This window comes from Poromitra crassiceps (assembly GCF_964638095.1).
Source record: "Poromitra crassiceps genome assembly, chromosome: 1".
In the NCBI taxonomy this organism is placed as follows: Eukaryota; Metazoa; Chordata; class Actinopteri; order Beryciformes; family Melamphaidae; genus Poromitra; species Poromitra crassiceps.
In genome coordinates this window covers 30847207-30865706 of record NC_139623.1, presented here as the reverse complement: position 1 = coordinate 30865706, position 18500 = coordinate 30847207, and the positions used below count along the sequence as shown (strand labels likewise).

Below are 18500 nucleotides of genomic sequence, written 5' to 3'. Positions count from 1 at the left end.
TAACGCGAATCAAAATGGCGACATTTCAGAAACGGAGGTTAGAGCTCCAATCGAAGAGATGGATATAAATCATGAAGAGTTAGCTTGGCTAAATAACCAGTTTTGCGAATCTTATTAGTCGGTGTTTTTTATTCGTATAAATTCGTAATTAACCTCGGAAAGGTGGTAACGATTTCGCAACTTCACACAGGTAAGAACGTCAATGCTAGCTAAGTTACTAGCATGCAAGCTAACTAACCCAGCAACAGCTCACAGTCACATAAAAGAAGTATGCACTAGCGAAGAAGCTTAAAATTAAATCAAGTTTTGCTTAATTTGTCTATGAAGTTGTTGCATGTGAATGCATACACTTCTGTTGTGGCTTGTGTTTTGTATGGAGCCGGTTGCTTTTCTTCAAAGTGGTTAACGCGCTTTCCAGGAAACTGTTTACACGGCATTTTGCAGTAGAAGTGAATGAGGGTCAGAATTGAAATTGCTGTAGCATAATATTCATAGTACGGTAAATGCATGGTGAAAAATAAGGCTAAATCCAGACATTTAATATTTTTTTTGGTCCGTTAAGATTATTTTGCTATATGGAAATAAGCCTCTGGCATGAGGAAATGTTCAACTAACGATCAAATAAGAGGTGCGTTTTTTACTCAATTTTAACCGTCAGATTGAGAAAACAGACTGTGCATTGCGAATCAATTTTTTAACAGAATCGTGTCCTCTTTGCCTTTTTATCACTCAAGGTTTTATGTTTGTAATACTGTTAAATATAAACTTAATCTGAAGCCCCCCACCCCCCCAATTCCCTTCTAAAATGAAACCCAATTTGAACAGGTTAGGGTTCCCGTCTTTGCTTGTTCCTCATATTTTGACATTGCCGACTTAAAGTTAAACATTTCTCAGAACAGGACTTGGGGCATATTTTTTAATTGTTTGGGTCCATTCAGCATGTGATCCAACAAGCAGCCAGCACTTATTTCAAAGAAATTAAAATTGACTGACTCACAATTCGCTGCTGCACCCAGTGCACACACACACACACACACACACACACACACACACACACACACACACACACACACACACACACACACACACACACACACACACACACACACACACACACACACACACACACACAGTTCATATTTCCTTATGCCTTGTTATTCGTTGCCCTCTTTGCCTTTATAGCCATGGCGGAGGAGCGACGGCCAAAGCAGTGCTCAGTGGTCCTGCCCACAGAGTCTATGAAGGCCATGGCAGAGTCTGTGGGTGTGGGCCAGTTACAGGAGGAGAGCTGTGCAGCACTAAGTGAAGAGGTCAGCTACAGAATAAAGGAAATTGCTCAGGTAATGCTCAGAGGATTCAAGAATATATCAAGGTTGTGGGTGCATAAATTAGTATATAACCAACTCAATGTTTTTGCCTATGTGCTTGAATGCCATATTTCGGTTTTGGCTGATTAGTTGGCAATATGTTTTTACTTATTCTCTTTTCCCCCTTATCCATAGGATGCTCTGAAGTTCATGCACCATGGAAAGAGACGTAAATTAACTACCAGTGACATAGATAACGCTCTCAAACTAAAAAATGTAGAGGTGAGGGAGAACTGTCATAATTTGAATTGGAGAACGGAATGTGATCTCTGTGGTGTCATTTTGTTTTCGATCTAAGTTACTGGGTTATGCATTCAAAACAAATCCCTCTCCTTTCAGCCACTGTATGGGTTCCAGTCACAAGAGTTCATCCCCTTCCGCTTTGCAAGTGGCGGTGGGAGAGAGCTTCATTTCTACGAGGAAAAGGAAGTGGACCTCAGTGACATAATCAACACACCGCTTCCCAGAGTTCCACTAGACGTTTCTCTCAAAGGTACTTAGGGATGCACGATATATCGGCAATCATATCGGTATCGGCCGATGTTAGTCATTTTTTAACATATCGGTATCGGTCCGATGTTGCAATGTTAATATCGGTTATCGGTATCAGCCAAATTCTTCACATTGAGATGAAATAATGCAGTAAATCTATGATTTATGGGCTTTTACAAATGTTTTTGAAATAAAGAAATGCATTACTTTTTCAAATTCAGTGTTTACATGTGTTTTTCAGTATGTACAAAATTTTAGTATCATAGAAATGTGTTTTTATACAGATCATATCGACATCGGTAAATATCGGTTATCGGCCATAACAGCAATCTTAATATCGGTTATCGGCATCGGCCAAAATTTTCATATCGGTGCATCCCTAAAGGTACTCAAACAATCAATATCACATCAGATGTCATCATATCCCACAGGGTTGCCACGGGTCTGGAAAGTGCTTGAATAAAAAAAAGAAAAAAAATCAAGTACTTGAAAATGCTTGGATTTATAAAGAGGTCCTTAAAGGTGCTTGAATTTAGCCTACCTGAATCTGAGTTTGAGCCTCGTGCGCTCCATCATTTCAAAATTGCTGGGCCAAGCTTGATGAACTAACTTTCTATCTAGTATCACTCTATGTGCTGCACTGTGTCTTTGCTGGTTAAGATTGCTTTGAGTTTATGTTAAGTGTCAATGATTCATTCCAATGTGTAAGCATGACTGGAAACAAATTTGCATTAGAGGACTTACAAGACTTGTATATGTACCGTAAGCATCTCTGAAATATTGGTCCATAATTTTGAAATAATTTGTCCTTGAAAAGTGCTTGAAATCTATCATTACCCAAAAGAGTGGCAACCCTGATCCCAAGAAATACTGTTGTCGTGTTCTAAATGTTTTGCAGAAGCTCATACATCCCACTTGTTTTTTCTCTACAGCTCATTGGTTAAGTATTGATGGGGTACAGCCTGCTATACCAGAAAATCCTCCTCCAGGTCAGAATTGTTTGAATTTTTCTCTCTTAAAAGGCAGAAAAATATAGAGGGAAAAACACACACATTGAATTGCTGGCCATTGAGCTTTCTTGTTTACTCCGTTTCAGCACCGAAAGAGCAACAGAAGGCTGAATCCACAGAGCCGCTCAAAGTTGTCAAGCCTGGTCAGGAGGAGGAGGGTACCATTCAGGGCAAGAGTCAGGGGGCAATGGCTGCTGATGGCAAAGGTCAGTGTCTCATTTTGTATTCTATCAAAATGTGTTTCTCTCTCTCCCCCTCCTCCCCTGTGATAATTAGGGGTAGTGGTGGTTGGGGGGGAATTGATTCACAAATGTCAAAAATCAATTATAATAACATGATGTTGACGGAACGAAAGAGGCAGAACTCAACTGCAAGGGCAGTGCAGCACCCCAACAGTCTACAGCATGCACATGCTAGTTATCTTGTCAATACATCCATCTATCTTGTAGTTCATCTTCAAAAAAGGCAATGATTGCAAACATTTTTGATTTAATGACTTGTGAACTTCATATGCTGTTACTCAGAGACTAGTCTCAACGCCAGACCCATGAGAGTTCTTACGCTGATACACTACGTTACTGCATGCTGCAGAGCTCTCTCTGGGTCTGATACACTACGTTACTGCATGCTGCAGAGCTCTCTCTGGGTCAAAAACTCCCTCTGCTCACTTTTTAGCTTGTCCATCTCATCATCATCCATCGTTTATTTTTCACAGGCAGCTGGAGGACTTCCTGACAGAATTTTTCAAAATAAAACATATGCTGTTGTGATGTGCTGTTTGCTGTGTAAAATTAAGCATGAAATACAACTTTATTTTTTAAACAAGCTCCAGCCCGTGCCCGAGCCCCATCTATGGATTAAAAAAAGCACGAACCCGGCCCGAATTGATCAGGCCCGAGGGGCCGTTCGGGTACCCTCGGGCTTGCAGCTCTCTAAGCAGCAGCTTTACTCATAACTGAGCCTCTTCATTGAAAACAAGTTACATTCACTTGAACACATTGTTTTATCACATTGGTTTGAACATAGGAGGGAATGGCTACTTTCTTCTTTCTCTACATTTTCACAACAATCTGTCAGCTCCGTGACTCTGGTTAAACTGTCTGTCATTGAATTGTGCTTTTGTGTAATGTTGCAACTTGCAGCTTGTAGAAGTCCTTACACTTTTTGCACTGAGGGAAAGCTCCGCTCTGTCTCTCTGTCTGTCTCACTGCACTGTCCGGCTGCTCTGTAATCTGTCAAAATGATGACAGCCTTCAGATTCTTCCATCATTGTAAAAAAAAAAAAAAAAAAACTTTAATGACGGAGAATATTTGGTTAACCCGACCCCTGCATCAATATGCATCATACTTGTTTTATAATGGCATGCTAGCCCTCTGAATCAAAATCCATTCATGAGGTGCCTAGAGATTCCAACCCCCATTTGAGCCTAGATATTCCCACCGGACCCCTATTGATTAAGTCTATCTCTTTCATCCATGATTCATCCTATATTTCTATCTGTTTCTCTGTTTCTCTATCAGGAAAGGACAAGGGTGTGATGAGGTTAAAGCCGCGCAGCACTCACGAACTCTCTGTGGAACAGCAGCTCTACTACAAAGAAATCACAGAGGCTTGTGTTGGCTCCTGTGAAGCTAAGAGGGCTGTAAGTTCTTGATTATAAGGTTTACCTGACAGCTGCTCACTACTGTAATGAGTGTTTTACTCACCTTGTTTTCACAGGTCATTTGTGGGATTTAATTAGCCATAAAGGGACAAAATCAAAGTGCTCGGCAGAATTGGGACTATTACTTGTGTCGTTTCATAGTGAAGGAAATTCTCTGTCTAATTACACTCTCTTGTCTCATACAGGAGGCTTTGCAGAGTATTGCTACAGACCCTGGACTGTATCAGATGCTTCCAAGATTCAGCACTTTTATTTCTGAGGGGGTATGCAGCATTTCTTCCACTGCCTTTAAAATGTTGTGAAGCAGCCTTACTTTCCTAATATAAAAGGGCCAATCATCTCACTGCTGAAGGTACTGACTTCATGCTCTCATCAAAGGTGCGTGTAAATGTGGTGCAAAACAACCTGGCTCTGCTGATTTACCTCATGCGGATGGTCAAAGCTCTAATGGACAACCCCACCCTCTACTTGGAGAAATATGTGAGTGAAGAAACAAATATAAAATGCTGTTATTTTTATTACAGGAATCTACCCTTAATCTTAATCGTTCACCTCTCTGACCCTGTGACCCATGTGTAGCTGCATGAACTCATCCCGGCTGTGGTGACCTGTATTGTGAGTAAGCAGCTGTGTTTGCGGCCAGATGTTGACAACCACTGGGCCCTGCGGGACTTTGCTGCTCGCCTCATGGCCCAAAGCTGTAAGACTTTCAGCACGACCACAAACAACATCCAATCCCGCATTACCAAGACCTTTACTAAGGTGGGTTGTGTGTGTGTGTGTGTATGTCTGTTTATTTTTCCTACATGTTTCCTATATGTTTGAGATATATGCAAAACCTAGTTCACTGCCACACACAAATTGAAAAAACAACAGGCCTGTTACCTCTGTGGAACAGTTTTTGTAACCTTAGATAAACGTGACCCTCCTTGTGTTTGACTTTGACCGCCACGCATAAAAGCTTTCACTGACTAAACCCGGTTGACATTGTCTCTCAGAGTTGGCTGGATGACAAAACACAGTGGACGACGCGTTACGGCTGCATCGCTGGACTTTCTGAACTAGGAGCTGACGTGAGTAGGGGTGTGGAAATGTCTCAATTGTTATGCATCACGATGCAGACGTGGACAATTCTCAATCGATCCACAAATGTCAAAAATCGATTTTCTAAATGTTCAATTCAATTCAATTTTATTTGTTCAATAGGGGACAGTGTACATTAATGAACATTTTAGCAAAATGTAAATGCACGACAATTGCAGTCACAAGACTGATTTTCATTGTTAGTCCCCCTGCCAGAAGGTACAGGCTTGTGTCCTGATAGGGAAAAAGTAACATGGTGCAAATATACTGGATTAAAATAACATCTTATCTATAAAGACAAGTGCAGCAAGAGAAAGAAGCTAGCTAATACACAAGTATACAATCAGAATAACTATACTATACTATGTAAATTAATAGCGTAGTGAGATGTTTGCAGAAAGAAAGAGGCGGAACTCGGCTGCGAGGGCAGTGCAGCGCCTAGACCGTCTAGCACGGACAGAGCAGAGTTATCTTGACCTGGGGGGGAAAACACTGAAACGTTTTTATCCAGTATAGAATGATAAGCTTTTGAAGAATATAACATTACAAAATAAGAAATGGATTGAAAGTGATACAATTAGTGCCTAGCAGATTTATTTCAACATTTCATTCATTTTCAGAATCAGAATCACATGTATTGCCACAGTAGTTAATCAGAAGTATGCAGCATAGTGGTCATCAATAGTCAGAAGTCAAAATCAAAGACAAAATCACAAAGAAATTCAAAGTGCAGTCCAATATATACAACAATATAATACAACATGCACACAAATCAGAAAAAGGCTTTAAAGTGACACATGATGGAGGGGTCGGGGGGTAGGTTAATTAGGGGGGGTGGTTCTTGGCCTGTCGTTGAGCTGCCTGTGCTCAGGGAATATGGGGGGGGGGTTCTTGGCTTGTTGAGCTGGCTGTGCTCAGGGAATATGGGGGGTTCTTGGCTTGTTGAGCTGGCTGTGCTCAGGGAATATTGGGGGGGGGGGTCTTGGCTTGTTGAGCTGGCTGTGCTCAGGGAATATGGGGGGGGGGGGTTCTTGGCTTGTTGAGCTGGCTGTGCTCAGGGAATATGCGGGGGGGGGGGGGGGGTTCTTGGCTTGTTGAGCTGGCTGTGCTCAGGGAATATGGGGGGGGGTTCTTGGCTTGTTGAGCTGGCTGTGCTCAGGGAATATGGGGGGGGGGGGGGTTCTTGGCTTGTTGAGCTGGCTGTGCTCAGGGAATATGGGGGGGGGGGGGGGGGGGTTCTTGGCTTGTTGAGCTGGCTGTGCTCAGGGAATATGGGGGGGTTCTTGGCTTGTTGAGCTGGCTGTGCTCAGGGAATATGGGGGGGGTGGGTTCTTGGCTTGTTGTTGAGCTGGCTGTGCTCAGGGAATATGGTGGGGGGGGGTTCTTGGCTTGTTGTTGAGCTGCCTGTGCTCAGGGGATATGGGAGGGGGGGTTCTTGGCTTGTTGTTGAGCTGGCTGTGCTCAGGGGATATGGGGGGGGGGGGGGGGGTTCTTGGCTTGTTGTTGAGCTGGCTGTGCTCAGGGAATATATGGGGGGGGGGGGGGGGGTTGGCTTGTTGTTGAGCTGGCTGTGCTCAGGGAATATGGGAGGGGGATCTTGGCCTGTTGTTGAGCTGGTATATATGGGGGGGTAGTAGAGTCCTTAGTACTGGGAGCTTTCTAGCCTTGTTGATGAGGCCGATGGCAGTTGGGAAGAAGCTGTTACATTTTCCCCCTTTCTCGCAAGTACCCCCTAGTACCTCCCCAATTACCCCTAGGTATGTGTGCCCCAGTTTTGGAACCACTGCTGTAGATCTTTTCACGGGCATTTGCAGTCCAACATACTGATATTTAGGGAAACTCTTTTCATGATGTTAATACCATCTGCACATCATTGTCTTCTTTCATTGAAGAATCATGCAGGTGGTGATACTGTCTAACTGTTCTGCCAGACTTTCATCTATACCCTATTTGCTACAAGCTAAGCTTTACAATTAAACAAGGACGAGAAAGTTACACACCAAAATATCAATAAAGATGTTCAGTTCAGTGAAAATCATTCTGGATATCAAAATGCAATTGTGGATATATCTGAAATTGAAAGCCCCACATGGATGGCAAAAGTGACATAATTTGTCCTGAAATGAATTGACAATTGTGCATTATAGAAAGAATGTCATTGTGGATATCTGAAAGGTTCTTTTTGACTTGGAAGAATACAATTAGAGCAATCGCCTCTTATTTATTTTGGTTTTTACAATTTAGTTACAATTTAATGTAATGATAAATTAGATTTTTAAAGCACTTTGTAAATAAAAAAGGGACTTTATAGTCATACATATCCAACTGCTTGTTTTTGATGAAAAAGTTGCCATGTGCAGTAATATAGAAAATTGAGAATGCGATACTTTGAGCTGCATCGAGATGCATCTTGGAATTGAACCGAATCGTTGACACTTCTCAGGTGAATCTTAACTCATTCTCCGCCATTGGCGTCATGTAACATCATTTAAGAGACAACGCTTCCCCGCCATTGACATCATCGGACGGCGATAAGTGTTTTCACCGTCATGTGATAGATGGCTCTCTTACTCACCTTGTGAAACATTACAGCACGTCTAAAGATGTACAAGATCCACCACGATTGTCTAACAAAACCAGGAAGCAGAAAAATGCAACAATCTCCGATCAGAAAAGGTCCATAGCACAGCTCCATGACACGGCTCAAACGCTGGTCCAGCAGCTTTTATCGATACAGGATTGGACTCCATTACAGCGGGGGGGCAGCCTGTCACTCAAACGTGAAGGATTCTGTTTTCACCACGCAACACATCCACAAGTCACTTGTCCTCAGGAAATAGTAATTAAGTTCCTAAACTCTTGACGCCATGTAAATTTCAGCCGGTAGATTGCTCCTGACATACAGTAGCCTACACAGACAACCAGTCGCCCCCCCGTGCAAGACGAACGCGCGACCCTGGCTCCACTCTCTCATAGTGAATCTCTTTCTCACACCGGTGTTACGGTAAAAGCTGTGCCCACGGGCGAGTTAGACCGGAAGGGGAAACAAAATCATTATGGGGTTCATAGTTGAGTATAACATTGGCCAGTATCCGTCATCAAAGGCATTTATTTGGGTCAGGAGCCGTGAAGATGACTTAATTTACAAAAATGCCATTTCCTCCGCTTTCTGGTCAGAGACTGCTGTTTTTGGTGAAAATGACCTACATTCAGGTGTTGATAACTAAACAACGGATGAAGGTAGAATCAAACTTTTTTTTTCATATGAAAGTTGAGGCTCTCTTCTTCTTTTGGGATATTCAGTCCTTATGTAGTCCTAGAAGAAAATATTCTGTGGGTCTTGGAAAATTAATGAAAATTATGAAAAACCCTGGCTGGTGACTGGTGACATTTTCTGAAAAATTGTGGCGGAGAATGAGTTAATTGAATGGAATCGCGAGGCCAGTGACGATGCACAATTCTAGATGTGAGTGTGAATGTGTTTCCCATGGTTCTTCCCGGTCCACTCTGCTGCATTGGCACCAACCTCCTCCGTTTGTCTCCTGCAGGTGATCAAGACGTTGATCCTTCCACGGCTTGCTGTAGAGGGCGCTCGCATCAAAGCAGTGATGGAAGGACCGGTGGTCTCCAATATTGATAAGATAGGAGCTGACCATGTTCAAAGCCTTTTATTGGTATTTAATAAAGTTCTGTGATTATCATGCATTTGAAGATGCACTATAGCAGGGGTTTTCAAAGTCTGAGACTGTGGGCTTCCCCCCAGACAAAGCTTGGAGAAAGGCACCCCCCTCACTCAATTCCTGGATGCCTATAGGGTCATGATTTTTATTTGATTCCATAGACACTTAACAATTGGGCCAAGATAGTCTGTTATTGCTGTTTGACATACTGTACTTCAGACTACACCAAATATATAAAAAAGGTCTGTCTGAACTGAAGACATTCGTTTCTCACTCTGGGAAAGTGGGCAAAACAGTGAAATTCCACAAAACTACAGTATCTCTGAACGCTTTAACCAAATCAAACACATTTAGGCTATTCTATGTGATCTCCTTTTGATAACTAGTGTAATAAATAACTAATTTCATATTGTTTCACTTACATTCACTGAGCCTCCCCTGAAACTTCTTGGAGCCCCCCTGGGGAGGCCCGCCTCCCACTTTGAAAACCCCTGCAACAATGGAAGCATGTCACACAAACATGACAGTTGATTCACTCTGTCTGCCTATTGTAGCAGAACATGGCTTCTATTTATGTCAAAGAGTGATGAGGTATTTTTGTTTCTTGGCGCTCTTCTAAGAAACACTGTGCCAGTGTCATTGCCAAGACACGACCTCTGCCTGACAGTTTGGAGCAGTATCGGATGGACTACGGCTACCTTGGACCCATGCTTTGTTCCCACGTAGTGAAGGCCAGGACCCAAGCAGCGCTGCAAGCTCAGCAAGTCAACAGAACCACGTTAACAATCACACAGGTACATCAAATCCTTCATGAAACAATGTATAATATTGAATTGCAAAGGTCTGTTCTTGTTTTTTCCACCTATAGCATCCAAATTTACAGACAAAAAATAACTATAAGATACCTCCTTTGATTCATTGAATATTCAGGCTTGAATATGTTGTTTGTTAAATGGCACCAAATGTTACCATCCCTTTAGTCTCGCTGGCCAGCCTCCTCTCCCTTTGGTGAGAGGAGTCTGGCTCCATGGAAACAGGCTGCTGGCATAAGCTGCTCTCCCATTGGAGGCGTCCATTTCAGTCGCTGCCGGATTTCCGCTCCCCGCTTACAAGCTCTGTCATTGACTCCGACCATGTCAATCAGAGCGGCTTCCACTCCCTCCCTGTGTGTCGCTGTAAATGTCCCCGGCCTCCGAAGTGAAAACAACAATGTGCTAACTAGCTAGCAAGCTAACAGCAGAAACCTACACACTAGCTCATTGCTACACGCTGGAAATGGCAAGTCACAAGCCAGAGTTCCTATGGGGTCTTAACAACAAACAAACAGGACAGACAAGCCTGTCTTTATTCATCACAGACAACCACCACAACGCATGCAGGTGCTGACCACACACACACACACACACACACACACACACACACACACACACACACACACACACACACACACACACACACACACACACACACACACACACACACACACACACACACACACACACACACACACACAATTAAAGAGGTGCTATGAAATATGCTCTCTGCATTTCTCCCATCCCGGCTGGTTGTCCTCCTTGGGTCAGGCCAGGAGTGGTGGGCAGCTTTTTCCTCGCAGCGCCTGGGGACCAACTTCCTCTCAGCCGTCAGGTGGTCAGGTGACGATCTGCATGTTTTCAGTGGGGGGTTCATAGTGATGTTATGGAGGAAATCCCAGGTGAGCACGGGGAGAACGTTCAAACTCCACACAGAAAGGCCCTTTTCACGAGATAACCCACCTGGGCATTAAGCACTGAAGACATGAGGGGAGGTACATACCCACAGTGACCCAGGCGGGAATCGAACCCAGGACTGTCTTGCTCTGAGGCGACAGCGCTACCACTGCTTCACCATGACCCTATGATGTTGCTGAGTATGCTTTGTGGACAGCCTCATACTAACAATGCCATCTGTTTTCTTCCAGCCTCGTCCCACGCTCTCTGTCTCGCAAAGTGGTCTGAGTGGGTCTGGAGGGCCTCGCACCCCCAGCATCATCAAGGTCCCCAGCTCCCTCACCCTGATGTCGCCTCGCCCAGGCACCCCATCACAGCCGTCTCCCCCGGCAACAAAATACATCGTCATGGCAACCAGTGCGGGAGCTGCCTCGACTCAGCAGGTACGTTGAGTAGCAGTTTTACACTGTATGAAATTGTCACAACTAGATTTGGTTCTGTATGAATAATGAGTGAAGTGTAAATATGTATGCTTACATTCACGTTGTGAAACTCTATCCCAATCTAATTAGGGGTTACAACTAGTGGTTGACCAAATCAGTGGTTCATCCATGTTATTATGGTCTGTTAGTTTTTTTTTTTTTTTTTTTTAATAAACTAGAACGATTCTTAGGCTCACCCGCTGCGCGAGCTCGCATACATGGATCGGCCGCTGTGCGGCCTCACCCGCAGCTCAGCTGCTACATGGCCTCTCCTGCGCTATTGTCATACAATATATGGCATATATTGGCAGCACACAATTGCTCAACTTCACATCACTGATGACGTCAGTGAGCGATCAGTGAGAGAAAAGTAGAGTCCGCACAGCACTTTGGCAATTTTATGTATGATGATGTTGATGATACCGTGAAACCCAGTATATAAGATGCAGGCTATTTTCGGGGGTCTCTCCTCTCCCCAGCAAAAAAAGTTTCCTATAGCTCAGGGGTTCCCAAACTTAAAGGATAGCTTTACTGATTATCATCAACCCACTTTGTATCATTATAATGTCGTTAATATAAGCAGATACATCAGATCGGCAATTAGGCCTCGCCCCCTTTTAGGGGGAAAACACAAGCCTCTCCCCGTTGACGTCAATGTAAAATAGCACAACCCAAAGAAATGATAGAAAAATAACAATCAATCTCGTTTATTAATGACCCAAAAACACCATGACATGACAATATATTACAACTTGTCTGGCCATAGAATGGACAAGATATACACTGGAAATATTACTTTGACTCATCTAAAATCATGTGACTCATATCACATATTTACATTACAGCCCTGAGCCAAGTAGCCTACAACGATGCTGGGCTCCACTACAACAGCATTTAATGTCGGAAGACTAAATTAGCAACAACACCGGAACTAGGTCAGAGACGAGTCATGAGTTACATGATTTTAGATGGCTCAAAGTCATATTTCTGATGTATCTTGCGCATTGTGTGGCCGGCCGAGTTGTAATATATTGTCATGTCATGGTGTTTTGGGGTCATTAATAAATGAGATTGATTCTGTTATTTTTCTATAATTGTTGTTGGTAGAGCTATTTTACATTGAGGTCAACGGGGAGAGGCTTGTTTCCCCCCTAAAAGTTGGTGGGAACATGTGCTGCCAGCAGCCGCCTACAAAATGACGTATTGCCGATCTGGTTTTCCACTGAGAAATCCAACTCCGTTTGTCTGGCTTGCAGAAACTCCGGCCCCGCCTGCAGAAACTCCGGCCCCGCCAGCTACAAGTCATTAACTTTACTTTATTTGTTTATTTGGACGGGACAATGCACAATTAATGAACACATTGAACATGAAACAGATACAGTCACCTGAAACATGGTAAAAGTGTAAAAAGTGCCGGATTTAGCACAAGGCTAGTTTCCATCCGCAGTCCCCAAACATAAAAACAGAAGAATGTCAACAGTAAGGACTACATAGGTAATAGAATACACTAAAAAATAAAACATAGATAACAGAGTACACTCAAAAATACAAAGACACCAAAAATATACTACAAATGTTCACGTCTGGTTGGCTTTAACCATTGTTTCAGTTTATTTCTAAAAGTGGCCAGGGTGGGGCTTTCCCTTAAAGAAACTGGGAGACTGTTCCACGTTTGGCTGCGTTTTATAGACAGCACGTTTTGACCAAACGTGGTCAGTCTACGTGTGGACCTCACAATCACCTCTGGTGTTTGACCTGGTGCTAAGTCCAGTGATTCTTTTCTTGTGGATGAATTCCTAAACAGGAGGGGGGCTAGTCCATGGCTCGTTAAGCTCTCAATGCGATGTATGCATACTTTAAAAATTTAAATAAACAATAACAGCCGCCCTGGAAGCCAAATCGACAGCCCTCAGAGCAGGTTCTGCGTCTCGAGCAGAGCTTCTGCAGTTCCGTTGTGATGTAAAACGCGTCACAGCAGCACATTTTGCCTGAGGAGGAAATGGGAGCTCTCTGTGTGGCAAACATCGACATAAATAAAGATGGACGCCATTTGAGGTCCCGTTTAGTGAAGCCGCTGCATGTCAGATCGCCGCCCTGATGACTGAATCCAGTATAGGTCACAAGGCCCGCCTCCCCATGTTAGTGGATGGGAAAATCACAACCGAAATATTCACAGTAAACGTCAGATAAGTTTTTTCCAAAGGTGGTTTGTATCATTTTAGATAGTCATTATCATGCTAATGCCTGTGCAAGTGGTCATTTTTCTGATCAGTTTGTTTTTAAGTAGTTATTTGACATATAAAAAGGGATAAAAATGGATGATTGACAGCTGTGGCAGCCATTCTCAAGCCGCCATTGGCTGGACAGGCTCTTTACATTATAGAACTAGCGTTAGTTTGACATAGACAGGACACCGTGCTGCTTTGTGCTTTCATGTAACGCTGCCTGGAGGTCTGGGTGGCTCTGCTGGGTGTGTGGGCCGGGACAGAGGCTCTTAGCACTGGTACGGGGTGGCTGTGCTGGCTACCAGACATATCAATGGAGCGCAATAAAAAGAACATTGTTTTGAGAAAGGTGCGCGAGGAATTAACGTTGGTTGGGGACTAGGGATGTTCATCAATTATCGAAAATCGATAATCGATCGTTAAGGATTGGAATCGATCCTGTGGCATTTGGATCGATTTTTTAATTATTAAAAAAAAAAAAAAAAAAAAAAAACATTTTTTTTTTTTTTTTTTTTTTTTTGGACTAGGTTTGGGTGGAATTCGTTACTCCTCGCCCCACTCCATTGCACAGCCGACTAACGTGAGGTGGAGCTTCATATAGTCTCTAGTTTTCTGGCTGGGCACGGGCCTTTGTGCCAACAAAACTGTTTTAAACATGGGAAATTCACACCGGCATGCGCCGGGGACAGCAGTGTTGGAGAGGAGACACATTGAAATAAAGAGTTCATTGAGGAGAACACTTGTCTTTCGTATTTTCTGCCATAGGCATTCATTTTGTAAAAAAAAAAAATTGAAAATATTGAAAATTTTCTAAGTATTAATAAAATCGATAATCGATAATTGATCGTTAATTCTCACCGATTATCGATTTTGGAAATTTTTCAAAATGAACATCCCTATTGGGGACTGAAGTAAGTTCCGAAAATATGTGTGTTTTATAAGTTACTCCAGCGTTTTTAACATAGCAATAGCGTTAGCCGGTTTCGCTAGTCGGCTGTTTTTCATTATTTATCGGCTTAATATTACTAACTTAACAACCGATAACGATAGCTGGAATAACACAATAATATACACATATTTTCAGAACTTACCAGGTTGTCCAACTGCCAGGAAATGTGTTTTATAACGTTAACTCCCGTCCCGGGTCAGATGGGGCCTAGTACGCAAGCACCAGCCATGAGCTAATCGCTAACGGCCGTTAGCGTCACATAAACAGAGGTTTTATTTTTGGTATTAAAGCAACAAACGTTTTTATATGGATATCTCAAAGAAATGCTTTGACTGTGGGGATGTTCGTTCTTCACAAGCTCCTTTCTTAGCTGTTGTAAGGATATAGTTAACAGAGACGAGACTAGGCAGCTAGGCTAACGTTACCACTGAGCTATATTAAATGGAACGTTACAGGCTGCGCTACCCACACTATACCAGTAAACAACGTAGCGTAAAGCATCAAGGTTAGATTTGTAAAACCAACATTTGCTCCAAAAGGAATTAAATCATAAAGTTAATCAAAATGCCACGGAAACATTAGGCTAGCTTAAAGCAGCTACGAGCAACTTTTTTGATTGTTATTAAACAGTATAAATTTAATATCAATGCATCACATCTTACCTCTAATAGTCGACGAGACCAACGCAGAGTAGTCTCGCTTGAACCCCGAGTGAATCGGCCAGTGTTAGTCTGTCTGTAGCCAGGGCAGATCAGGAAGTGAAATGAAACGGTTCGCAGCAGCCACTTTGGCCATAACCACAAAATAACTTCCAAAAAACCTGTTAGAATATAACGAGAGATGTTCCCGAGAGTATGCGTGGCGTTCACATTGTTTATGTTATGTTGCTAGGCAGCGCAAACGGCGTAGGCAGGCAGCTGCGTTTCACTTCCGGGTTTCACTTCCGCGTTTCACTTCCGGGTTACCCGGTCCGGTCTCTCTAGAGAGCCCCCTGTTGACGCGAGTTTAGACCGACATAGACTTAATAATCACCTAAGGGAGCAATCTCAGATACACACGGCTTTGGTCTCAGCTACTATTATAGGTAAGATGTGATGCATCAATATTGTAATTATACTGTTTAATAACAATCGAAAAAGTTGCTCGTAGCTGCTTTAATCAACACAGCAGTGCATTGGATAATCCCCCCAGTGAGGCTGAGGGTGAGTGAGTGAGGCCTGCCTCCACTTCCGGTCCGGGCTGAGAGCACACAGCAGTCAGCAGCGAAGGTCTGAAATCTCCGACAACCAAAATCAGATTTTCGTACAGGCGTCATTTTGATAAACTGATCTCATAGTGGGAATCTTCCTGGTTACTTTTGTCGAGACAAAAAATATTACAACTTAAAGTGCCATATTTACAGAGCTAGACTGTATATAAATACACAATGCACTGTGCGCATTCTAGAAACAGCAGCTCTACATAAGAAAGCTGAGCTACTGCGCAGACTCTGGTTCACTGATTTTCACAGGATTTTGGCTTCAATACACATACAGGGAGGAGATGGGGACCCTCTCTCCATTCATATATCTCAGTGGTGGCAAACATATAGCAAAGGTAAACACTGCCCATCTACTTATATTAACGACATTCTAATGATTCAAAGTGGGTTGATAATCCGTAAAGCATCCTTTAAGAATGCGTGGCCCACCTAAGCCTTTAATCACAACTCTGATCAACACACACGACTAAGATGATGTAATTCCCTATATATATTTTATATTTAATTAACAGCATGTGAATTTGGGCATACGGCAAATTAATAATCCATCCACATGCAAAAATGTAGGCAAAATACCCAAAAGCTAGATTGCCAACATCATCTCCCCTTACTCATCAGAAGTAGGCTATTTGCCTGCATAACACGTTTTTTGAGACAAAATATGATGACCAACAGCAGAAATTAATTATATTCTATTCTGCTATTTAGGCTGTGAAAAATGCTACCCTATTATCTGTAAAGGGGAGATTTGTGGGTACCCATTGAACCCATTTTCATTCAGATGAATTGAGCTGAGAGGTCAAGGGACCCCTTTGAAATAGTTTTCCCTTGCTAAAAGTTTAGCCTACATTTGGAGTAGGATTTAACCCCCTTCCCAACAAGCGTCTCAAACGTGTTTGACTCTGAGGAAGACACTTTTTGTGTCAAAACGTTAGTCTGCTTGTTTGCACCTATTAAAATTGCTTAATTTGACAGTTTGCTCCAGAATGCTTCTTTCACATGTGTCCCTCTGAGAGGCACCGGTCTGGCAAAGTTCTTCAGCTGAAGCGCGGATATTCCCTCTGTGACCTTGTTGCTATGATGTCAGTTGGGTGCTATGATTACCGGTAAAGGTCCAAACAGAAAACTTTAAAGGTCCACCCAATAACAATATGTGATTCATCAAAATCAAATCTAAGACCTGTACAGCGTGTCTGCAGGTACTGGGGGGGTAAATTATAATCATAAAATGTCCTTTATTATAAATGTAAGATCTTAAAATGTCTTTAATATGGTTAAGTAAAGCATTTCAGCTTTTTTTAAGCCCCAATACGTTTTTTGTGTTGTTTTTTACCTTAATATAACGGCTTTTAAATCAGTTTTGATGGTACACTAACTTTTAGGGAGAATGGTGCCTCTATCATTCCTACTCTACACCCTGAACGCCTGTTCCTGCATCATGTCACTTTGAGGCTTTGTCCCGGAGCATGAAAGTTGCCTGGATGTAACTCCATTTCCTGCTGCAGCTCCTTCATATTAAAAGCTTTCTGCGACCGCTGACAAATAACAGGACGCTTTTATGGTGAAGAAAAGTGAAATGTGTTTATCGCTAGCTAGCTTGATTAGCGGCATGATTAGTTGATACAAGCAAGCAAATCAGTTATAAACACTGCAAGAAAGGTTAGCAAAGTCGAGAGTACAAGCAGAAACCGTAAAATGCGGCTGATATCTGAACGTACAAACAGGAAAGTAACAGTTATCACCTGTAATTGCCACTTGTGGCAGCAGAGGCCGCAGTTGCTTCTGCTAAGCAGATTTATAGATGTTTGGTGCTATGATTTATTGGTATTGTGTTTTTCCTGTGAGAAATCAAATCAGTCCAGTCACACACACCAACAGTATTCTGATTGGTCTACAGTTAATTTTCAGTGTTATTCCAATTCCAACATTGGCCTCATATTTCATTTTGACATTGAAAAAGTCTTAGTTACATGTAAAATGGTGGAATTTGCAAACACCCTTTTGTATAAATTAAAGCATCATTCCAGTGCAGGGGTTTATTGTCTGTCTTGTCCTCCTGCAGGTGATCACCCTCAGCTCTTCCCAGTCGGCCTCCCCAGTCACCAGCACTGTTCCCAGCGCCACTTCCACCTTGCAGCCCCTGGTAAAACTGGAGTCTGGCAGCGGCCCAGGGCTGACGGGGTCACGACCCATGCAGAAGTACATTGTGGTGTCTCTGCCCTCGTCCGCCTCTTCCTCCCTGGAGAGTAAGAGCTCCATGCTTTCCACCTCCATTTCCTCAACCTCGTTAGAAGCCATGAAGATGGACCGCTCCGATTCTCCAGGAGTGAGCACGCAATCCCCACACTGAGACTCTGAGAGTTTTATCTCGCCGGTGCAGCTGACTCACACTAGGAGGCTGCGAGGGGTTGAACTTTAGAGGGGTAAACTCTGCAGCATCGTCTCAATATATAAACACTCGACTGAGTGGATATGACTATAAATTGTAAATATGTTCACACCTGAGTAAATCTGAGATCAATCTGTGACATTTGTAATGGTTCAGCTGATATTCTAATTGATTTCATGTTCCTTTTTT

The 18500-nt window shown here is 42.9% G+C and overlaps 1 protein-coding gene across 1 annotated transcript; it reads left to right on the top strand.

The window, feature by feature from the left end:
- The first annotated feature begins 32 nt into the window (after nucleotides 1-32).
- On the top strand, nucleotides 33-18463 carry taf6 (TAF6 RNA polymerase II, TATA box binding protein (TBP)-associated factor). The gene is made up of 15 exons (XM_083638963.1): nucleotides 33-190; nucleotides 1183-1340; nucleotides 1503-1589; nucleotides 1707-1860; nucleotides 2792-2848; nucleotides 2956-3075; nucleotides 4391-4512; nucleotides 4719-4796; nucleotides 4912-5013; nucleotides 5113-5295; nucleotides 5532-5606; nucleotides 9165-9290; nucleotides 9917-10090; nucleotides 11257-11448; nucleotides 17985-18463. Exons 2-15 carry the CDS (start codon nucleotides 1185-1187, stop codon nucleotides 18270-18272), a joined length of 1914 nt encoding a protein of 637 aa, XP_083495089.1. The 5' UTR covers nucleotides 33-190; nucleotides 1183-1184; the 3' UTR covers nucleotides 18273-18463.
- The last annotated feature ends 37 nt before the right edge of the window (nucleotides 18464-18500 follow it).

Bases quoted from the DNA above. Each gene is read 5' to 3' on its own strand.
- taf6 (XM_083638963.1), top strand. From the start codon at position 1,185: ATGGCGGAGGAGCGACGGCCAAAGCAGTGCTCAGTGGTCCTGCCCACA. The intron at 1,590-1,706 runs GTGAGGGAGAAC...CTCTCCTTTCAG, and splicing joins TCAAACTAAAAAATGTAGAG to CCACTGTATGGGTTCCAGTC. The intron at 1,861-2,791 runs GTACTTAGGGAT...TTTTCTCTACAG, and splicing joins ACTAGACGTTTCTCTCAAAG to CTCATTGGTTAAGTATTGAT.